The sequence below is a fragment of the Belonocnema kinseyi genome, chromosome 4, assembly GCF_010883055.1.
Source record: "Belonocnema kinseyi isolate 2016_QV_RU_SX_M_011 chromosome 4, B_treatae_v1, whole genome shotgun sequence".
Lineage (NCBI taxonomy): Eukaryota > Metazoa > Arthropoda > Insecta > Hymenoptera > Cynipidae > Belonocnema > Belonocnema kinseyi.
The window spans coordinates 106,851,701-106,876,311 of NC_046660.1; the positions used below are offsets into that span (position 1 = coordinate 106,851,701).

The 24,611-nt window shown below is 29.0% G+C and overlaps 2 protein-coding genes across 13 annotated transcripts in view; one reads left to right on the forward strand and one right to left on the reverse strand.

The window, feature by feature from the left end:
• Positions 1–13,659, reverse strand: part of LOC117172167 (CCR4-NOT transcription complex subunit 2) — a 16,949-nt gene extending 3,290 nt beyond the window's left edge. The window contains exons 1-8 of one of the 11 annotated variants that reach the window (XM_033359985.1): positions 13,318–13,659; positions 12,946–13,024; positions 11,780–11,959; positions 6,359–6,706; positions 3,621–3,847; positions 2,908–3,150; positions 2,569–2,830; positions 1,020–1,142 (exon numbers count right to left, since the gene is read on the reverse strand). In XM_033359985.1, the coding sequence (XP_033215876.1) occupies positions 1,020–1,142; positions 2,569–2,830; positions 2,908–3,150; positions 3,621–3,847; positions 6,359–6,681 (1,178 nt within the window). In that variant the 5' untranslated portion in view covers positions 6,682–6,706; positions 11,780–11,959; positions 12,946–13,024; positions 13,318–13,659. Of the gene's footprint in view, positions 1–1,019; positions 1,143–2,568; positions 2,831–2,907; positions 3,151–3,620; positions 3,848–6,358; positions 6,710–8,208; positions 8,352–8,429; positions 8,498–8,570; positions 8,891–8,922; positions 9,090–11,779; positions 11,960–12,945; positions 13,025–13,317 lie in introns of those variants that run through there. The other 10 variants (XM_033359986.1, XM_033359990.1, XM_033359988.1 and 7 more) reach the window with 10 other exon arrangements.
• LOC117172169 (V-type proton ATPase subunit E) lies at positions 12,445–23,122 on the forward strand. 2 transcript variants are annotated; one of them, XM_033359994.1, is made up of 5 exons: positions 12,445–12,622; positions 15,740–15,915; positions 16,010–16,178; positions 21,993–22,176; positions 22,299–23,122. In XM_033359994.1, exons 1-5 carry the CDS (start codon positions 12,590–12,592, stop codon positions 22,415–22,417), a joined length of 681 nt encoding a protein of 226 aa, XP_033215885.1. In that variant the 5' UTR covers positions 12,445–12,589; the 3' UTR covers positions 22,418–23,122. The 2 variants fall into 2 exon arrangements, with proteins under 2 accessions (XP_033215885.1, XP_033215886.1); XM_033359995.1 differs by lacking the exon at positions 12,445–12,622 and adding an exon at positions 13,723–13,846.
• Positions 23,123–24,611: the final 1,489 nt, after the last annotated feature.

Genomic DNA, 24,611 nt, shown 5'->3' on the forward strand with positions numbered 1-24,611 from the left:
ATAGAATATTCACAAATTTTAACAGTTAGAGGTCATATTAGAAGGAAATTTTATGAATTGTTTGAATTCCGTGAATTCAAAATATATGAAAATAATATAAGAAATCGGAGAGTATTAATTATTAAAACTATCTGCTCAAAAAAAAAGAAGTGTTTCTTTTAGACGACCATCGCTGGAGTGGTCGTTTTAGGCGACCATTCCAAGAGAGGTTTTTTTCACATGCAGGTATCGATTTACAATATTGGAAAAATAAAAGGTTATGTTAGTATTTTTTGTCGGAAAATAGTGTTTTTCAACAAAAATGCAGTATTTTGATATTTTGTATATTGTAGAAAAATATTACATATCAATTTTGAAGTTAAGATATCAATTTTGATCAATTATCAAAAATATTGTCACATATTTTATTATTATATTACGCATTTTTATTTTATAATTCATTTGAAAAATTGCATGTTTGTTTTCTAGGTGTAATAAAGAAGCAATTAGTTTCATACTTTTATATTTATTTATTAGGATTATGTTTAGAAATAATTTTTAAATTGTAAGGGGAAAATCGATTACTTTAGGTTTTGAAACGAATTGCAACTCGTTGCAAAACTTTTGTGTTGCCGGATGACAAGATTATGCAATATAATTTTTATAATTTTAAACAATATTTTTAGTCTGGATTAACCTACCATTAAAGTGTTTTTATAAGTATGAAGTACAATCAATAATCTTCAATTATCAATTATACAGTACAGTTTTGTTAGCGGACGACAAACACACAGGACATTTAAAAAGCGATTATAACTCTGAAACCATAATGGGAAACGAGAAATAAAGCTTTATTTTCTAATTCTGAAAACATACCGGATAGCATTTGCTCATATTTAATCGACTTTATTTTGATATTTAATAAAACCCTGCAATTAAGACAATTATGCCTCTAAACACAAGCGTATAATATTCCAGGGACACGGCAGAATCAACTTGTTGATTTTCAACATTATGATAAGTTGGAATTAAAAACTTACAATTCTGCTGCTGCAGCGAGTTGCAGTACATCTCCAACATTCGTATAAAACATATAAAATAGGAGATCGTCCTTATACCGATTTAGTTTAACAGGAGCCAGTTTCTCCCTGAAGAAAAGAATACTGCACAATTAAAAAACTCGAAGATGTGAAGCATCGGTAGTTATTTTTACGTCGTTTGGTGTTTTTCAATTTAAAAATATTTCTTGTTAAAGTTCCTTTAGATTTACGCTTAGTATTTGTATTAAAAAAAAAAATGTTAAAACCTTAATATACAGTCAAACCTGGATTTATTGACCCTCTATTTACAGGATTGCTACAAGAGTCTGGTCACAAAATTCCATGACTTTTCCAGGTATAACTTTGAAAAAATTCCAAGTCTACTTTTTTTTAATTCAGCCAATTAAATTGAATTGGAACAAATTATAATTCAGGAAAAATTAGAGTCGAGATATTTATGCTAAGATTAGGAATGCATTAAAAAATAATAGTAATGTAAAAAAATTCTCAACATTTTAACAAAGTTAAAATAAAACTTTAAGATCGCAAGAACTAATAAAATTGTCTATATTGAAATTTATCTAAATTTAATCAATTCACGAATTTCTTCAACATCTTCCAGATCTTTTTACTTTTCCCATTGAATCTTCCATTTCTTTTCATTTAATTCTTACACTTTGTCTTATATTTGCCTTTTCCTGAAGTTTTCTTTTCCAATTTTCAAATATATAATTTGCTATAAAATACTAAATCGTTAAGACTTTGAAAAAGTTCCAGTCATTTTTTTCAAAATTCCACGACTTCCCGTTTTTTTAATTCCATGACTTTTCCAGATTTGTCAAACACTTTTTAAAAACGCCACGACTATCTCAGGTTTTCCAGATCTTGTAGCAACCCTGATTTAATGTTTCCGAGAACTGATGCAACGCGGTGGGGATGCGTGAGAGCAGGTGATTGGATAGAAAGAGAGTTCCATTCATGTTCAGACATCGGAGTCCGACTGCAGTGTTTTGAAGCACAAAGTGTCAAGTGTTGACGTGAGAATAGTGAACACTAATATTTATAAAAGGAAGTAATTTTCTGTTAAATAACTTCTTTGTATGTCTGGTTATTAAACTGCGCAATGTGCATTATGCGCTATATACGCAAAAGTGCCTGCTTCCCACTTGAAGTGTTGAGATGCGGTGTTTTGGTGAAAACAGTCATGTGTTTTTGGATGCTGCTGTCTTCTTAATTGTTTAGACAAGCGAGACACATTTATTTTAAGTTTTAATGTGTAACAGCAATTTTTCTTCCTCATTTCCGTTCAATATTTCCTTTATCCTTGTCTCCTTGTTAGAAAAACAATTTTCAAAATATTTTTTCTACACAATGAAATCCACCGAAAACGGACCATACGCCTCTGACTGAGAGTCTGGATTTTATGTTGCCAACAATCACAAAATTGACAATAAATCCAGGTTTGACTGTACTTCTCACAATCAGATTCGACAATTCTATCAACAATGGGACAAAAAACTTATGACTAGACATTGAAATGTAAAGATACCTGATAGAAGCGTTTATGAGATATTCTGGTGGAACGTGAAAGTCAATGTCTTGTGGTCGACAAGGTGTTTCTGCCCAAGGTCCTCCAAAATTCTGATAGAGGTTTTCCGTAGAATTAAGATTAAGTCCTAACGCAGTAAGATCCTGCCCTAACGCTAGGGATACGAGATTTTGATCCGTTTCTGCTGCCCTAATAAAGGTCAAAAGACCCACCATTCCGAATTGATCTTTGACCATACTCGACGGTATATTCGTTACTTTACCTGAAAAACAAAAACCAGTCAAAATATTAAATATACTTGACATTAGAGCGGAGAGCGATTAAAAATTAAATCATCACCATCGGGAGAGGTCTGGATCCCTCTTTTGGACGCCAGCGACTTTTCCAAACCTGGTGTTCTGTTGGCTTGCAGTACGTCTTGACTAATTTCGGGACCAAGACCAACATTCATACCCTTTTCTCCCGACACGCCACCCCCAGGCGAAGGTCCTTCCCTACTTTGAGTTCCGGGCAGAGCGGGGAAGTCTTCCGAGCTCATCGTAAATTCACTCGATTCACACGTTGGCTGCTTCACCATACCGACTGAAATCCAAATAAGAGTTGATTCAAAAACTGACTATATCGTTATTGATTCGAAATAATAAATACACGTGTAGACTTGTACAGATAAGAAGGACAAGCTTGCACTATTTCACATTCACATTTACTAATCTCAACAATTAACTACGAAGGAACAAAAGGAACTCAAGAATAATTCATGCTCAAAAGAAAGGATAATGGGCAGCATAGGATTATTAAAATTACACTCATGTCAACCAAGTACAAAAAGAAAATATCAAATCAAAATTAAATTCTTTGAGCAATGTGAAATATTTTTTTTCAAATCAACAGCTAAAAGCAAAATGTACAAAGAAGTAAAACAGACTGTGAAATTTAAATTTCCACCTTACGTGGTGGAGAGATATCTCTCAAAAATACAGTGAATCGCAGATCGTAGTTCGTGTGACAAAAAGTGACTCTGTGCTAGATTTCTGGAATCTCGTGGAACTAACCATAAGGTTGCTTTCCCGGCATGGGACTAGGCTGAGGCATAGAATCGCCCTGACCTCGGTTGGTCAATGAGGGAAATTCTGAGAGGTCCAAAAGTGGAGGTGTACTGGTGTCCCCACCACCTCCGCTGCCAAATACCGAATGGAAGTTGTTGATCGCTCCTTGAGATCCGTAGCTGCGGCTTGGAGGTATTCCAAAACTGCCCATACTACCCATGGGATTAGAGTTTCTGAAAGAATCGCCGACTCATTACAAGAAGATACTCCTCAAACATACTTAAAACTTTTCAACTAATGTATCGTACTATAGAATAAAGCCAACTTAATTAAAATCAATTTTTTGTAGTTTGGGAACTTGGGAGAACTTTTCTTTCTGAACCTTCAAAAGGGTTGAAGTTGCAACACAGAAACTGTAATTTCATTTCCTGAAAGTTATTCATATAAATCAGAGTTATTTATTGAGATTTATTATTTTTCAGAAAACACACAATTTGATGATTTAAACTTTCTGTAATTTGAAGATCAGAAAAAATTGGAGGTCCAATTGTTGCCACTTTGGTCATTAACAACTCTGAAGTTTAAATTTTTGGTTGAAGAAAAGTTCAGACATTTGTCGAATACGGCTCGTATTATTATAAATTCGATTCCAGAGTGTCTCCTTGATGAATGACTTTAAATTCCCGGTCAAGTTTTTATATTTTCGGTCTGAGAATAATGCGTCTTTTTGAAATTGCTACGCCCTAACTCAGAATTTTAACTCTAATGAAAAATTCCCTGTTCCAAGCTCGAATTATCATTCTTTTACAAAATTTCTTATTCCAAACCTAAATTTTTTTTCGAAAATTCTTTAATCCAATTCAGAATTGTATATATTACTTTGGAAAATTACCTATTCCATCTCTAGGCTTCACAGACCTGTCCCAATATCCTCTATTGTACCCTATATTCAGTTGAGGTCCCTAAGGTACCCCATTTTCAAGATTTTATCCCTATGCTACCCTATGTGCAACCCATTATATAACTTTTAATCAGGTTACATTTCTTTTAATGAATTAACTCATGGGTTAATCACTATTGAATCCAGATCTATGCATATTTCTGAACTGTCTTGAATTCTTTTGAAATATTTCACGGTATTTTTTAAAGATTCAGAGAAATTTTTAATAGATTTCATTCATTTGAAGGGACTTTTAAGATTTAGGGATATTTTTAAAACTTCTAAGGCATTTTCAAGAGCTTTTAATTCGAAATATTTTAGGGAATTTTATAATAGTCAAGGAATTTTTCATCCATTTCATTAATTTAAAGGGATTTTAAGGCGTTTGAAATATTTTAGGGTAAAGACTTTTTTGCCTTAGGTCAGATTTTCGAAGGCTTCAATGACTTCAAGGGATTTTAAAGATCTCAAGGTATTTTAATACATTTTCCAAGATTTCCGGGAATATCCTAGATTTCATAGAATTCCACAAGAATGTAATAATATTTTAGTGGATTCTAAAGGATTTATTCAAGAGAAGTGATGTATTTCGGAGAGTTTCTAAGATTTGAAGAAATTTGAAATTATTTTTGTGGAATTTGCCCTGAATTCTTATCAATTTAGCCTCAATTCTTTAAAATTACTTTTGAAAAATTTAATATTTTAGGTTATTTTAAAAGATTACAAATAAGTTTTAAATGGATTTGAAATAATTTAGGAAATTTTAAAAGATTCTCAGAACTTCTTAAATTTATTTCAACAGTCTGAAGGAATTTAAAATACTTTAAAATATTTAAGGGTATTTTAAAAGATGGCATTTTCAAGAGATAAACAATTTCAACGGATTTCCAAGGGTTTTAATCATTTTAAGGGATTTAAAAAAAAAACGTGCATGCGGTTTTAAAGAATTTCCTGGGATTTCGAAAGATATGGAAGGGTTTTACAGGACCTGTAAGGTTATAATATATTTTAACAGATTCAAAGGAACTTTATAAGACTTTAATGATTTTCAATGATTTTATGGGGTTTTAAAAGCACTCAAGAAATTTAAATAAATTGTACATTATTTCAGGAAGTATCATCAGATTCTATTTAATTTCACGGGATTTTGTAACATTTTAATAGATATGAAAGAATTTATTCACAAGAAGTGAGGGATTGTGTAAGGTTTCAAACATTTCAAGAGATTTTCCAATATTTTTTGCAATTCGCTCTGAATTCTTATTATTTTTTCCTTAATTATTTTAAATTCTTTGGGATTCTCCTGAACTTTTTTAATTAACTTAAATTCCTCTCAATTTACTCAATTTTACTTAATTCAAAGTATATTTCTCATTTTTTTAAAGTTGTATTTAATTGATTCTGAAGTCTTTTAACCTCACCTTGAATTCCTATGCATTTCATCAAATTCTTTTGAATTCCCTTAAATTTTTCTAAGCCCATTTCAAAGTTACTGAACATTTTTCATACATATTTTTGAATGCCTTTCAATTCATTTGATTTTTGTTTAATTTACTAGGAATTAAAAAGAAAATAACAACGTATTCACCGAATTCTTCTCGCTTACCATAAATTTCTCTGAATTCAAAAAAAGAGGAAAAAAAAGCTCAAAAAGACAACCAAACCAACCGCTCACTCTTTCTCCTTTTAATATTAATGTTAGCACAATCAAATGAAAAATCTGTTTTTTTTTTTCCAATAGACACTCTGGATTCTATTTAGGCTTCAAGGTGGATTTAATATGCATTAATGTGAGAAAACTGACCCAAGAGCTGGCATTGTACGCCTGTCAGTGAAAGCCCTTTGGCCAAAGAGTCCCCTACTTCCCATAGGGGAAAGTTGCTGTGGTTGATGTCCGGCAGGCTGGACGCCTCCAGAACTGGTGGCTCCAGGATAGACGTTGGGACCAATAACCGAGGTGTTTGGTGTACTTGATGTGCTTGCCGATGAGCCTGAGAACATGCCCGAGGTAGGCGTGACATGACCCGTGAGGGTCGTCGAGCTTAAGACCCCCCCACCACCCCCACGTGTAGCTAGGCTTGCGTTTGCGATACTCCGAGGTGGCTGCTCAAAGTTCAGGTTGGCCATAGCCCGGTGGCTCCACTATAAATACCTGCTGGGGCAATTCAATACACTTTTCGATTATATTAATTAACAAAATAATTACTCCCATCTCTATTTACTATTAAAATCTACATACATCAATTTACCAAATATTACCTATATCATTGTATCCGAACATTTTCTTTATCCTTCACCCGAATATCTACATGATTAATCGGGTGGCCACTTCAATCACACAAAAAGAATTCTCAGGTATCAACAAAATTTTCCTGGCCGTAAATATTTCAAGTTTATGGATTTGAAACATATCATTTTAAAGTGGAAGTTTTGTACTACAATTTTTAATTTAAGGCAATAAAATTGGACAAACTCGCAATGAAGAAATGTTAATTGTACACTTTCAAAGTCGAAACGTTAACAGAAAAATGGAAATTATTTACAAAAACTTAAATTTCGAGGCTTGAAACTAAACACTTTTTAATGGAGGGCACTTAAAATCGTGCTCAAAATAAAGAATGTCAGAATGAAGCATTTGGAATTAACAATTTATTACTGACACATTTCAAATTTGATTATTTTGATTTCGAACGTCGAAAAATTATAATCGTAGAAAAAAACTTCACTGACCTTTCCCGATATTACCAGTTTCTTGTTTCAATGGCCATCCTGATTAACAGAGTTATTTCGGTCACTATTTATTACTCTAGCATATATTATTAATTATAGCGTGTGCACTTTTTTGTACAAAATTTTGTAAAATTTTTTTTCCTAAAAGGCAAATTTGTTTTTAGACGACTATGTTGGCTGTTTTCCTTTTGGTCCGATTTTCTTCGGAGATTGCCCAAATTGAAGGGCTTTATATGCAAACGTGCATTAACAAAATAAATTTTTGCTATCTTATATTATTTCTTTTTTGAAATCAGTGGATAAAATATTATAAAAATGAGAAAATTTAATTTTTTCTGTCAAATCATAAGAAAAATAGTTGTTTAAAAAAATTAAAAGTACCTTAAATTTACGGTCCTGCAATTGAATTCATTGAATTACAAAGCAATCATGTATATAAAATAATATCTCCTTCAAAAAGCATTTACTCCTAAACACATTTTCACTTTTAAAACTAAATTTTACAGAATCCAAAAATAAGAGCCATAACATTCAAAAGGTTTTTAGATTTGGGAAAATGAATTTTGAATTGAGTTTTAATTGCAAAGATCATGTTTTACAATTCATATACCATTCCACAACTTATTAAGATACTTATGGTTTCCTGGAAAATATTAAAAGATATATTTAAGATTAAATTTGAATGTCTAATTTGTTCTTCCCTTTGCATCCGCATTTACGCCTTTAACTAAAATCTTTGAAAAATTATTAGTAAACTAATTTAACATCATAACAAAGATGACTCGACAGCAAATATTTAAAATTTACGTTGGCAACTGTAAAACGCAACTGTAGCCAACAAGATAAACGCACTGTTTATGAAATACTTTAAATAAACACTACAATTGAATGCAAATATCAATGTGGATTCGTGTAAAAACAAACTTGTTACTGCGCAATATTTCTGTTCACACAAAAAACCAGATGAATTAAAAACACTTTAAGCAGATCGAGATTTGTCCAACGTCATCTTCAGGAGTAATTCTGTGCATGGTAACAGTGTAAATTGCCTGTTGTCTTCAATATACCTAAATGTGAGGTTAATTTTACATACAAGATTTAAGCAAGAAATCAGACAAGTAGCATTTTGAAATAAAGAAAGTCACATTTTTAAATGAGTTGAAATACAATTTTCTAGTGGCATGGGATTGAGAATTTATTGGTTATGAGTTTTCTGGAACATTTAATATAACTTTAGATCTATTCGTGACTTTTCCGACAGAGACAAAGACAGAAATAATGCTTACTGCATTCCGGCCAAGAGTGTTCCCGAACTTAAAATTTCTTTTGAACATGCACTGCACACCACCAGAATCCTTTTTTGACACAAAGCTTACTTGGCTTCTAATGCTTGTGGGGGGGAAAACCAACGTTACAGTTTCCGACTTGTTTTGCGAAAAAACATTTTGGGATTGAGGTTTGACAGAAAATCAACGTCACATGGGTCACAAAAAGTCGAAAATCGAGGAAACAAACTCCCGAAGACGATGATTCCAACATTTACCCAGGCCACGGTCAAGTGACAGGCATAAGGAAACAAAGGTTATAGTGCAAGCAATTCGGGACCCCGAGATTTTTAAGATACCAAAATACCGTTACCTATTTTATCTGTACAAACTGCAAATCAATGCCAATAGAATTCAATCGAATTCATCATTAACTGTAAGTTCCGAACAAATTTTTACAAAGCGATGCGTTTTGTTTTGGACAATCACTTTTTCCAACACTTGGTTTGGTTATTGGTTGTTCTTTTGCGACTAGCATGGATGTTCCTTGTAGGGTGGGGGTAATGTCTCTAGATTCTAGGGATTTTCGTACTCAAAACCTTACCGGCTGTGGTATGGTGGGAGATTTGAATAGACCTTTTTCATCTAGAATATTTTCGGATGCGCAAGCGCGACGAATGCTTCAAAGTTCCGGTAATGGTACTCGTGCAGTCTGCATCGAAATGTAATGATATGTTTAAATAAAAGAATCGAATGATGTATTTGTTTCATATAAATAAACGGAGGGCATATAAAAACAGACTGTGTAAATGACTAAACGCGATAATAGTAAGAAAGCCGCTTTTAGTTATTAAATTTACGGATTATGTTCTTTCGAAAACTATGTATTTAGATCCGAGTGGAAAAAATTGGAGATAGAACAATAGAAAATAATATTCGAGTATGTGAGAAATGAAGTTTTCCATAATTTTGCTTAGATTAAAAAATTGTTTTTTGAAGAACTTAGGAGGGAGTGGCATGGCGTTACTAGTACTTCCGTATTTAAGATGAAAAGTTCTATTGTCAAATTTTATTTTTCAGGCGATTTCATCGTTTTAATAGCAATTTTCTGAATGAGAGCAGCAATTAAAAAATTCGATTTCATTTGAGATTTGTTGGATTTGTTAAGATCTTAAAAATTCAAGTAAGTTCCAACATTTTTAATCTGGGGATATGAGTCAGTGAAACGATTCACTGAAACATTAAAAGTTTCATGAAAGAATTAAACGGTTCATTTTAGAACAAAGTTTCAAAAACGTTCGAAAGTTTCACAGCATTTTAAATTCAATTTTAATTCCTAATATTTTAAGTAAAAATATTGCCCTTCAAATTAAATATATATGAATTTTTTTACCAAATATTATGGTCGAATTTTCAACCCAAAATATTAATTTTTATACAAAAAGACGATTGTTCAACCAAATAGTTGAATTATTAATAAAATAGTTACATTATCCACTGAAGAGATGAATTTTTTACTAAAATAATAAATCTTTTAAACAAATCAACATAGTAGTTCGTCAATTTTTAACAAAAAATATAGTAGCTGATACTTAAACAACAAAGATTTTTATTTTAAGTCAAAAAGACTTGAATTCAACCAAAAAGGAAAGTTTTCAACCAAAACAGATTAATTTTCAAATCTGTAGACTTGATTCAGTTAAAATTTGTACTAATTTCAACAAGTGGAAGCGATTTTATTGATTTTGATTGAAGTGATTTTAGCTATGACATTAATAAGCAATTTTACTGACTCAAATTTACAGAGTACCAAACAGCTGCATTTTCAGCCAAAAAGAGGAATTTTATACAAACCAGTCGAATTCTTTACACAAAAATATGAATTTTTAATAAAAATGTTATTTTTTCAACCAAATAGTTGAATTTTTAAATAAATAAATGAATATTCTGCCAAGAAGAATAATTGTGCTCTACAAAATACAACTTTTCAACAAACAATATAAATATTTTCAAACAAGGAGATAAATTTTCAACTTCTGTGATGAATCTGCAACTGGAATAATTAAATTTTCAGTAAAAAAAATCCAATGTTGATCAAAATAGATATATTTAGAAGCAAAAAGATGAACTTTCAACTTATATTATGAATCTTTAACGCGCATAATAAAATTTGCAGTAAAAATGAATGTTTAAGCACAATAGAAACATTTTTAAATAAAAAAATTATTTTTAAACAAAGTATTTCATCTTTTAACCAAATATTTGAATTTTCCAATCAAAAAGACGAACTTTCTCCAAGGCAGTTGAATTTTCAACAAAGAAGATTGTGGAATTTTCAACAAAATAATTATATTTTTTATCAAATAATTAAATTTTTAAGCAAAAAAGATTAATGCTTGTTCAAAAAGATAATAATGAACTTTTTATTCAAACAGAATGAACTTTGAAGGAAAAAAAGGTTGGATTTTCTAATTGGGTTTTATTAATTCAGCTCGTATATAAGTGAAAAAATGAGAAAAATTATGTCTATGAAAAATGACTAAGGATTATGAAGCTTACGATAAATAAATAGGAATTTTGATTTTTTTTTAATAGCGTAAAAACAATTTTAGCATGCAAAACTGGAAATTTGGCTTAGAAAATAAATTTAATTAATATACAGAATTCCTGAAAATAAAACCAAGAATCCAACGACCAAATTTGAAGAACCAACATAAAATGTTCATATTGTAAATTGAAAAAAGATCCTCAAAAACAACAAAAGATCTACTACACACTTTCAAATCTTATTTATTTAGGATTCAATACTTGTATTAATTTATATTAATATTTATATGACATGAAATTAACGTTAATATTATTAATAATATATATTAATACAGAAATAGCTGTTTAAATTTAATATTCTATGACATTTTTTAAATATTAAAAATTTTCCCGCCTTAATATATGAAATCTTCTTACAACACTATTTAAATCCGAAAAAGCTGAAACTTGAATAATTTTAAACGATTGTAGTTTTTTAAAACCCCATAATTTTAACTTTCGACTGATGTGGGAAAAAAAACTTAGTTTTTCTTTTAAAATGGAACAAATATATAAATAGTTGAGAGTTGACTTGAGATTCAATTGCGAATTTTGCTTGAATTCGTTCTGACATTCATTATGTCTTCATTCTAATTTACACTATATAATATGCTCTTACTGATAGATTTTATTAGTTGAATTACCTTAAATTCACTTTTGACTCCAATTTTTCGTAATAGAATGTGCTTCGGTTCACTTCATTTCACCTAAATTTCACTTGAATCCATTCATGAGCCACGCCGTAATTCCTAGCGAAATGTGATGTTGCGTGACTAAAGTTGTTTCGAGACGTCTGGCGGTATTTTTGAAACTACACTTTTTTGCTGGAAATTATTATATTAAGCACTAAAATATCATGATGTTGGACGAGTTTGACAAGTCAAGGGAACCTACCCGAGCAGAGGGAACCCAATTTGTACGCGCCGTAATTATGCTTTTCTTGATTTTTTTTAAATGTTTAGACTCAACATTAATTAAATTACGGCTATATAATTGAATTTCCTATTAAATAATTTGTTAAAATAGATAGAATATATATTATTAGGTATTTTCTCGAGAATACTCCCACGATTTTAATGTTTCATATTTTCAAGTACGTGTGTTTTAAACTCTACAACTTGATTCAACTCAGCAGTTTATTATAACCTCAAACAAAATTAAATGTCAGAAGTTGTCTTTTTTCAGCTAATGGTAATAAAAATAGTTTTAAAGAATTCCTGGAGGGCTTTAATTCTTGTTTGAGAGGTTTCTCAGTAACTATTTTGACAAGTGTTATTTTTTGGGCGAGAGGTGCGCGCGCACCAGTCATATGACCATCATCAGACCTGCAGAAAATTGGTTGTGCTCCATAGGCGTTGACTCCAGTTTCCTTCTCGATTTTGTATTTATACGAAATAGCTAATCCTCTTGAGGATTTTGGTAAACTTTTACCTTGTCAACACAAGCCGTAAACCATGGCGCTCAGCGATGCAGATGTCCAGAAACAGGTAAACAAGATTTTACGCTTTTTGACTACTTTTGACCCTTTCTGTTACAAATGTACTTTTTCACTTCTACATCTCTTTTGGCCAATGTTTAAATTATTTTCAAGCGATCTATGGGTTCTTTGAATTTGAAATCGATCGTCTGTTGTATTTTCTTCAATTTTGACAGCAGACTATATAACGTGTTAATCGATAATTCACTCCCGTTCCCAGAATTACAAGTCTGCGTATTTCTACTTTTTAATTAAATAATTAACGTAATTTTTTTACATCGAACTATTTTTAAGTATTTTTATACGATTTAGGACTTTATTTTATAATTTTACCTGAAGTCTATGTCGAAATACTCATTAAGAGACAGAACTATATGGCAACTGTCACATGATGTCAGGAATACTGAAAAATCTGTATGAAAGAATTGGTATTTGTTAAATCTGGGCTGATTTATAAACCTATAGTATTGCTCTCGTTTTACTTATCCTTGTTTATTATTCAAGCATTTGAAATGAAAGAATTTATTTAATCTTTTTATAATTTTATTTAAAAATTTTCATTAGTTTCTCTGTTTTAATGAATATTCAATATGGAAGTTCACTTTTTCCGTCGATTATATTTTAATAATACTCCTAAATATTTAAAAGACTTAAAAGTTTTCTTAATTTAAATACCAATAAAATTATATAAATGAACTCTCTTACCTTCATCTTCGCCACTGAAATATCCAAAAGTCAATGTGTCGCTCATCTTACTTATGTATTCAAAACACCACTTATATGAAAATTTAGAACAATAAGTCAAAATTTGATTATTAAACCGTGGATTTTATAAGTCTCCAAAACTCGAATTGCAATAATAAATGGATTTCTCTAAAAGCTGTAAAATTTTGTAGGATAAAATGCATAAACACAAATTTAGTTCTCTTTTTTCAAAATAATTCATCACTGATTTTGAAGGTTTTAATTTGGAAACGGAGCACTTCAGTACGAACAAATATATTCCAAGCAATATTGCCACTGAATATTAGGTAGTCACGGATTTTGTATTTATCGAGTGACCCCTCAACGAACCTCGCTTCGAGTGTTGTGATTCTCCTAAAGACAGATAAAATTATATTTACTGTCATACCTCGAATCGAACGTTCCGTGATCATTCGCGCGCCAAGAATTTCCTCAAATTAATCCAATCATACAATATTTGTAAATCATGTCGATTTGGCCACAAAAATCCGTGAGTAAAATTCTTTTCTTGTTATATTAATATTTTTTATTTTGTACATATTAATTTGTTAATTATCAGTTTGTAAAATTCTTCAGTGAAAGTAGTTGGTTTCACGTTTCACGCGACAATACGTTAAATATATTTTTAAATATTCAAAAGCTGAGAATTTTATTTCGATAATCCAGAAAAAATGCATAGTGGGATACAATTTTTTAAAGAAATTTTAGGTGGGCATTTTTGATAGGTTTCTAGTAATTATAAAATATTTTTCCAGTGCCTTTTTTATTTCGAATATATTACTTCTGGAATTTGTTTGGCGAACTAAAGTATAGTTGATCAAAGGTTACTTCCATTTTATTATACACAATTTACCATGGAATTTTTACTTTATTGAATTAAATAAACTAATTAAGTTGTTCAGGAAATTCTTTCAAATTTATGATACCGAATTATTAAATTCTATTTCTTTAATGTTAAAAAGCTATTCATTTTAATTCGCAGATTTAAAATTCCGAATAAATTTTAAGTTTGAAACGTTGTACTAAGATTTATATCAATAAAATATAGTCACTTTATGATTCTTAATTTTTTCATTATTTTCGTATTTAATCGCTTTTCAATGTGGTGCCTTTTTTATTTTTAAATTAAACCATATTTCTACATGAACTTCAAGGGTTTGAAATTTAGACTGTAATTGAAAAATTCTCCAACAGTTCCTAATTCGAAGGATTTTTTATTTGATCATTGACGAAATATTGTATTTCAAAAACTACAAAATGATTTTTCAAATGTATAATTGGTCTTTTTTCATTTCAGGACTTTCCAACTTTCATACTTCTAAAATTAATGTTAAAAAATTATCACGTTATCCGTTATTATATTCCATTCGACAAAAGAAAAAAATTGATACTTTCAATATTTTTCAAGCTTATGTTTCTGTCTTAACGAAAATCTTATTTTCAGAAAATCAGAGGGACCACCAAAATGTAAATCGTTGTATTTATGTTGCACACTGAACAATGTTTTAACTTGTGGTAGTGTTATATTCCAAATTAGAACCAAAGTTTTCTTCATAGAATAAATGTAACTTTTTTTGAAACTTTCTAAGAAGCTATTGGTTGATCAAAAGCAGTACTGTTATATTTCCAATATCACACAAAATCCTGTTATGAACGGAAAAAATAGTTTTGTTAACAATTTTAAAGACAATATTTGTAGATTACGAAAGGTTCTCAATTTGGACAATCGATGTGTCTTAAAGAAGCGAACAAGTAAATCAAATGCATTATTGTTCTATTCTCAATTTAAGAAAAGTTTACACCATATCACCAAGATAAAAAATATATTTTTTAAATTTATAAATCGGTATTGCTAGATAATAAGAGGTCATAGAAGGTTACTCAATAGGTCATTCGACTTGCCTCGAAGACGTGAACAAAAATTTCAGACTTCATAAATAAAAATTCATACAGACTTCAAACATACTTCATAAAACTTCATAAATGGATACTGGTCGTATTTTGAATATCAAAAAAGTTTTTCTCATTTGAACAAGGTAAAATTCTTTTTTTAATCTCTAAACACAAAATATCCTATCCGACGGAGCTACAATTCATCAAAATTTCATAATCATAGTTCTTTTATTTTTCGAGATATGGTGTACAGAAACAACTTATACACTCGGACATTAAAAAAAAATTGTATTTTCAAACTCCTGGGGTCGAATTATACCGAAATATGTCAAAAAATTATATTTTAAAGTTTAGGTGATTGCAAACCTCCCTCTATGAGAAAGCAATAAGTCAAGTTTTTTTTATTAAATCAGGAAATGTTACTGAGAATATCTGAGATAGGTGTGATGATCGTATAATTTGAGACGATGCACTATTTTTTGAAATTTAGATCAAACATATGATGGCCTTCATCGAACAAGAAGCCAATGAGAAAGCAGAAGAAATAGATGCTAAAGCGGAAGAAGAATTCAACATCGAAAAGGGACGTTTGGTTCAGCAGCAACGTCTTAAGATTATGGAGTACTACGAGAAGAAAGAAAAGCAAGTCGAGCTCCAAAAGAAGATGTACGTATTAAAAACTATTTTTTATCGTCAACTCTTTTAAAATACATCAATTTATCAGATCCTAACGTTAATTCATTTTTTTCTGTTTTAACAGTCAATCTTCAAACATGCTGAACCAGGCTAGGTTGAAAGTTCTCAAGGTCCGTGAAGATCACGTCAGGAACGTCCTCGATGAAGCTAGGAAAAGGCTGGGCGAAGTCACCCAAAACTCATCTCGATACGCCGAGATTTTGAAGCTTTTAATTATTCAAGGACTTTACCAGGTGAAGTTTCTTATATTTTCTAAATTAACCCTTTAAATCTTGGAATTATTATTTCATATATTTACAATCAGGGTTATATGTACGCATATAAGTTTTCTACACACTACCGATCTTAAGTTTTTTTAATGTTGATTGCATGAGTCATAATTTTGGCTCTCAAATGAATTCAAATTTCAAAACTATCGGAATTCTATATGAAATGAGCGAGGATGAAGGCATTTTGTAAATTTGTAAAGAAGATATTGCAAAAATGTTGCAAATTTCAGTGTTTTCTTAACATTTAAATACAATTTAATATAATAAACATTTAACAACGTTGGAACAAAAAAGTTGGAGAATTTTGAGGTCATCGTTTCTGCAAGAAAATAATAATAAAAATCAAAAGCATATATACATGCATGATTGCCAAGAAGTTTACGGCATCCAATCCCAGTTATTTCCCACTTTTTCTTTAAATAATAATTTTTTTTAATTAGCTCAGTACAATATTTTCATGCAAGCACAATTTCGTAGTGTTTTAAAATCTTAACGATTTCTTTAATAATTTATAAATAAAAATTACGTAATATATCTTTTCGCGTACCTTTCATACATTTAAAATACAAAATTTTCAAAAATTATTTGCGCTGTTTTTTTGTTGTTTTTTTTAATATTTGAACTTCACAGAGATATATCCCTTTAAGGATGGCAGTACAGAACTAGATAACCATAATTTTTCTGAAAAAGTGTTTATTTCATAGAAATTTCTGTAAAAATGTAGTAACAAGCAAACATTATTTTAATTTTCCTTCAAATTTTAGTGTTTTAATAATTTTTTTCTTTTCTGCAGTATCATTATTTCTTGAAATTACTTTTGTTAATTATTCTTTTTATGGGAAAAAATTCTATTTCTTATAGAAGTTTCGGCTAAGAATCGTCTGTCATAGTGCGATACCGTCACACTAAATTTATATTTTTTAGCAATGAAATAATTTGTTTGTATCTAACATTCGATTATTAATCGTAACCGAAAGTCAATTGTCCAAACTTGTGAAATTGTGAACATTCCTGGTCGATTTACTCGGCTACATTTTTTAGCTCAACCTTTTCCAGTCATTTTAGGTTGAAACTAAAAAAATAATGATTCGAACTATATATAATGCACGATAAAATGGTTAATTTTATGCTTACGAATATTTTAGTATAGTTAAAACTCTATTTATGTTGATTCCAAATAACTAATGAGGTAAACTGACCATTACTGGGAAAGTTAGGATAAGCTAACCCAGGTAAACACAATTTTAAAATGCGAAATTGGAATTTTTGGTACAAAGGCCGTTATAATAAGTGGCTAAGACATTATTTGATCGATTAGAACTAAAAATACATTAGTAATTTTATAGTAAATTAATATAAATCGATATTTTTAAAGCTAGTCAGATCGCCCATTAGTGGGACACGAATTTTGGAACATATCCTTAAGTGGTACACCAAAGAAGCCAATACAGGGACAAGGAAAATCCAATGTTGTTTATCAAAATAAAATGGCTCAATTTACTTATAATTTATTGCCGAATACGTTAAAAAGCAAGAATGGATTGTGGTGAGCGTTTAATTATTTATTCCAAAAAGTTGTTTAAAGTAGTTTATTGAAACCTCTACTTCTGACCTCAAATTTTGCCAACTGCTTATGTAAGTAGTTTAATAATAACTCAAAAATGCAATTTCTTAATAAAATTAGTAAGTATGCATTAAAATTTAATATTATAGACTAATATTATCGATTTACTTGCAAATTAAACTGCTTGGCAGTAAATTCTGGATTAGAATTCGTCTTAATTCAAGTTAATACATAAATTGAAAAATGTATTAAAACAATTAAAATTATTTTTTGGTTGCGAATTTTATTATTCGGTTGAAAATTTTATTGACTGATAAATCTGTCTTGATTAATATTTTAACTATTTTGTTGAAAGTCCGTCTTTTTGGTTCGAAAATTTGTAATTTTAATTATAATTTATATTTTTCTTTGAGAAAAATCCAACTGTTTTGTTAAAAATGATATTATTTTGGTAGAAAATTCATAAATTTGCTTCAAATATTTTTCCTTTTTTAATCAAAAATCTTATTTATTTAAAAAATCATGTCATGTTTTATTTATAATTAAAATATTTTTCATTTGAAATGTCAACTATTATATTTCTTGATAAGAATTCATCTTTTTTGCTAGAAAATTAGTCTTTTTTATTTAAAAATTCAAGAATTTTTAGAAAATTGAAGTATTAGGTTAACCAAAAAAGATTTTAATTACATATTGAAAGCAGACGAATTATTAAAAAAAAAGAAGAATTTCCAATCAAACTGCTAATACTTCAACCTAAACAGAGTAATTTTTAACCACAGTTGCATTTTTGTTCAAGAAAGATGAAATTTATAATTAAAAAGATACGTTATCCAACCAAAAAGGCGAATTTTCAAGAAAATATTTCAAATGTTGATCAAAAAAGATTTTTCAGTCAATAAATAAATATTTTTTTTACCAAACTGTTGAATTTTCAAGTAAAAAAGATGAGTTTTCTTTAAAATAGCTATATTTTTAATTTGAAAATATAAATTTTCAACAGGAAAGTTCATTTACTTAATTTATCTTAAAAAGTAAATCGATAATATTAATATTATTAATATTTCATTTAGATCTATAATATTGAATTTTAATTCATAGTTACTAATTTTTGTTGAAAAATTAAATTTATTAGATACTATATTACATTACTTACCTAAGCAGTTGAGAAACTTTGAGGTTAGAATTGGAGGTTTCAATAAACTACCGTGAAGAACTTTTTTAGAATAAATATTCAATTAAACGGCCAGGTTGTGTTTTATAAACCATATTTGTTATATATTACCAAAATAATACTGCAACATTTAATTAAAAACACGGCGAAAGTGACCGTCTCAGTAATGGAAACGCTATTTCGCAACTCACGTTCAAGTGTCTGAAACTAAGATGGTCAGCGACAGCTGATCCCGGTTTAGGCAACTTCGCCAAAAAAATGTCCAAATGCGGGACATTAAAATATTAATAATTTATCGAATAAAATCGCTAATAAAGTTATGAATTTTATGTTTAAACATATTAAAAATGAGCCAAAACATTACTTTTTCTTTTAGTATATGAAATTTCAGAAATACAATGCTGTAAAAGTTATGCGGAAAGTTTTGAAATAAAAAAAAATGGCAAATTTTGTAGCAGTTCATTCACACATTTTGAGGAATATTTTTTACTAAATGTATAACTTGTCAGGACAAAAATAAATAGTGGTAACAAATTTAAAAGAACTTTAAAAATAATAGATCATTTTTACTTTTATAATTTATATTGGAATATCCAGTGCCGCTATATATTATTTTATCATACTATAAAATGAGAGGATGTTTTGAAAAGCTGAAGTCAAAATCAAATTACTCGTTAAAATAGTAATTTTTTCCATATTTAAAATGTTTTGCTTCATAGCTACATTTCCTGTCATGCGACCTTTGAAGCGTGTAAAATTTATATCCATATCAATTACATTCCTTGATCTCTTCGTTTTATATTTTCTTACTCTCTTGGGTTACCTTAATTAAAAAAGTATATTTTATGCGGTCTGAAATTTTGTTTGTTTTCGAAAATCTCATTCTCTAAAATGGTCAAGTTTTTCGAAATTACCCATATTTTTTCAAAAATTTTGATAGGAACACGACACCATATAATCATGATTACTCATTTGATTTATTTTACAAATAATATTTATGTCATTAGAAACAATATTCAAATTTTTCCAACATTTCTGTTTCAATCTTGAATGTGTTGCACTATGCAAGCAAAAATATTCACAATATTGTTGAGAAGTTAGTTTGATTCTATAAGAATGTACCTTTGAAATTACATTAAGAAACATAAAAAATATTCGATTTAATTTTAAGAAAACATTTAAATTTTCGCTATTTTTTCCATACTTTATTTAAAAAGCTGACAAATTGACGTCAAAAATTAATTCATCCTAGCTCATTTTATCGATTAATATTTACCACATTAGTATGTGATTGAAGATATGTTTGGCAGGTGTAAATAAATATTTGCCAATTTACAAAAGTATATCTAAACTCTTTAGACGCCCTGAAAATACGTCAAAATATTATAAAATCCTTTTAAAAACCCGTGAGATTCTATAAAATATTATGATATTTCCTAAAACCCTGGAAGATTCATTAAAATACCTTAGAGATTTTAAATTTCCTTAAAATCATTGAAATAGTCAGACATCTTATAAAATCCTTTAAATCCTCTACATTTTTTTTATTTTCCTTGGATTCTTTTGAAATCCTTTAAAATTCCTCAAAATCCATAAAAATATAAATTTTGTGAAATATTTGAAAATGTCCTAATATCTTTAAAATTCTTTAGAATCTTCGAAAATGTCTTGAAATATTTGAAAATTACTTAAAACGTCGAAATTCCTTGAAATATTCTTAAGGAAATTATTTGAAACCTCATGGAACTTTTATATATTCTAAAATATTTGAAAAACTTTAGAACAACGAAATCCCTGGATTTTTAAGAAATGCATTGCCATCTATAGAAATATTATAAAATTTTTAGAAATTTTGTATATCAATTGAAATCTCGTAAAAATCCTCTAAACCTTTTCAGTCCTATATGAAATCCTTAAAGTTTAGAAAATTATTCGCAATCCCAAAAATTGATTTAAATCACGTAAAATGCGTTGAAATCTTTTAAATAATATTAAATCCATATATTAAATCTTGTGAAACGTGCCAAAAGTTAGGTATCTGACAAAATTAGTTTTTCTGTGATTTTAAGAATTGAAATATTGTAACTGATGTCTTTTCATATAAAAAACATTATTTTGTATGAAAAATATTCAAATTCATTTTTAAAAAAACGTTTAAATTGAACCATGTCTTTTGCAATTGCATTTTAATAAATGATGGCTTATTTTTCCCGATAAAACATTCTGTATAACTCTACTGTTTCCAATTTTAAAAATAACTAAATAATATTAAAATATAATTATTTGTTTAAACAATTTTTTCTTTAAAAAAAAGTATTCTTACGATTTAGAGCCATAGAAGTTTTTGGTGTGAATTTTAACATTTTTCATAAAAAATAATGATTTTAATTTGGAATGACTAGAATATTTGAACTTCAAACGGGGATATCATTTTTGGAGTAAAATCATTAATCTTTCAACTAGAACATTTAAATTTTAAGTTTGAAAAATTAATAATAATAAAAAAAAAAAAATTTCAACATAAAGGTTTAAATTTTTAGATAAACTAATACATGATTTCTCAAAAAATTAAATTTTTCACTTAATTAAGAAGAATTTCCCACAAAATAGTTGCATCCTCAATCAAAACAGATTAATTGTCAACTAAGAGTTTTCAATAAGAAAGATGATCTATTTCGTTTAAAAATACATTTTTTTTAATTAAAACTTTTTTTAAACTTTAGTTATAATATTCTGATTCTAAAAATCATATAAAAACAATTTTTTCGGATATCGGACTTTTGGCACAACAACTACCTTAAAGCGTTTAAAAATCTTGGGACATTCCTTGAAAGACTTAAAATCCCTGTACATCGTGTGCATTCCGTTGAAAGCATTTGAAATGCTTGCAATATTTTTAAATTACTTAAAATCTGTTGAAATCCCTGGAAATCGTGGAAATATTTGTCAAAAAATTGCGCAGATTTTAGGCCCGCTTCTGCTCTTATTAAATTATTTTGTCTCAACGTATATCACTTATTAAATATATTTAATCTTTCAGCTCATGGAACCCAATGTTGTGATTCGGGTGCGACAAATCGATCAGGCTCTCGTGGAATCAATATTCGATTCCGTGCAAGACACATACAAAAACGTTTGCAAAAAAGAAACTATTCTGAAGATCGATTCTGACAATTTTCTACCTGCTGAAAGCTGCGGAGGTGTCGAGCTCATTTCTCACAGAGGTAATACTGTTTAGCCATTTTTTTTATTTTAAAAGTCTTTGTTCTAACTTAAATGATAAATAATCGATATTTTTATATATTTACGTTATTTAGGTTTTGACAAATGAATTTTATCTTTACAGGACGCATAAAGATCTGCAACACACTTGAATCAAGATTAGAGCTGATTGCTCAGCAACTGGTTTCGGAAATCCGTTGCGCTCTCTTCGGTCGCAACCCGAATCGCAAATTCGCTGATTAAGCGCATCTAATCTCACTGCGTACTTCTCGCTGGAACATTCCCCGCTCTACAAGTAGTTTTAATTATTTTAAAGCAAAATCAAATCATGTTATTTCTTGTGAAAGCGATTTTACTCTATTTTAACTTCCGCTTCCGAAGCGCAAAATGCGAATTTATTTTATCTTGAGCTTCTGAAGTAATGGCATGATAAAGAAAATTTTGAAATTCAATTTCTAATTTTTCTTTTATTTGAAAAGATTGCAAGCCTCGCATTAGTAACGCATACCCTTATTAGGCAAGCAGGTCTGATAAAACTATCCCGAAAGTATATCCGTTTATTAATAATTATTTGTGCGTGAGGTTTTATGGATTGTTCGAAGAATTCAAGATATCGCAAGATAAATTGTGAAGAACTTACTATTTTATAAAAAATATAACTGTGACTTGTTCGTTTCCAGACGTTGAATATTGTTCGTTGTGATTTGAGAGTATTTGTGTAGTCTTTAGTCATATTCTCGGATGGTGCTTGCGTAATTTGTGAAAGATCAAATCGTGGAATTGTGAATGGAAAATCGAGAAGGAATTTCATCAGGAATTCTTGCGCCTTGAGAATGTTCACTTGAGCACACTTAACGTCCTTGTTGAGAAATGCAGTATAATTATTGTACATACGCATAGTTCTGATTTAAAAAAAATGTATAAAATAAATTGTAGATGAAAAGCTTACGACTTTGAATCATCAATTTTACTCATTTATTTAATTAATTAAGGGTGTCGTACAAAGGTACAGTAAAAGATATCCAGGGATTAAAAGTATTGGAAGGGATATCAACATCTTTCAAGAGAACTCGTAGGATTGTCATTATTTTAAGTAATTTTTAAAGCTTTAAACCTTTTTAAAGAATTTCAAAAATTAGGAAGAGATTGTAAAATATTTTAAGAGGTTTTCGTAATATTTCCAAAATTCCACGCGGTTTCAAATAATGTTTTTAAATTTCCGAGGATTTCATAGGATTTATAAGATTTTAAGATATTGAAAAAATTTTCAAGGTATTTTAGAGGATGTACAATGAATTTAATAAAATTACCGAGGACTTCAGTAATTTTAAAGAGGTTGAAGGTTCTCAATAGTTTATTTTAATGAATTTTAAAGAATTTATTCACGACAATTGAGGGACCTCGAGTTATTCTAAAAGATTCTAAGGTATTTTTGGGAATTTAAAAAAAATCGCCATTTGAATGATTTTAAGAGATTAAAAGAAGCAAGAATTTCGAAAGATTTGGTGGGATATGGGTGTCTAGTCGCCCAGAAAAGTTGGAATTTTTATTTACCTGGAATTGTGAGGGAGTTTTTTGGAAATTATTATTATTATTCAAAACTACTCAATGAAAAAACACATTTAATATAATATGAATATATTTGTTAAAAATAATTTTTTTCTCGATAATTTATCATTTTAATTGAAGATTCACGCCTTCGGCTGCAAACTTAACTTATGGTTTAAATCAATTTTTCGAACTGAAAATTAATTTATTCCAGTTGGAAATTGAACTATTTTGTTGAAAATTTTTTTTGGTGGCTTAATTTTTTTTACTAAAAATATAACTAATCCAGTTTTTATGGAAATTTCATCTATTCCAGTTGAAGATTCATCTTTATGGTTTAAAAATCATTGTTTCAAATTGTTTCAAAATTCATTGAAAATTGTTTTTTTTTATAGTGTGTGTATATTGTTGAAATTCTATCTTTTTAATTGAAAATTCATCTATTCCAGTTCCAGACTCATCACTTTGTTTGAAAATTCGTTACTATTTTTGGTGGAAAATTAATTTTTTTAACTGAAAAAACAACTATTTCATTTTTAGTTGAAAATTATATATTTTTAGTAGAAAAATACATTATGTTGTGAAAAATTCGTATTTTTTATAGAAAATTGATCTTTTTTGTTAATAATTCATCTACAGTTTCAGATTGATAATTTTGGTTGAAAATTCGTTATTTATGGTAAAAAATTAATTTTTTTACACTGAAAAAATCAACTATTCCACTTTTAGTTGAAAATTGAATTATTTGGGTTAAAATTCCTATTTTTTTATGGAAAATTGATCTTTTTTGTTGAAAATTCATCTATTCCAGTTTCAGATTGACATTTTTGGTTGAAAATTCGTAATTATTTTTGGTGCAAAATTAATTTTTTTAACTGAAAAACGAACT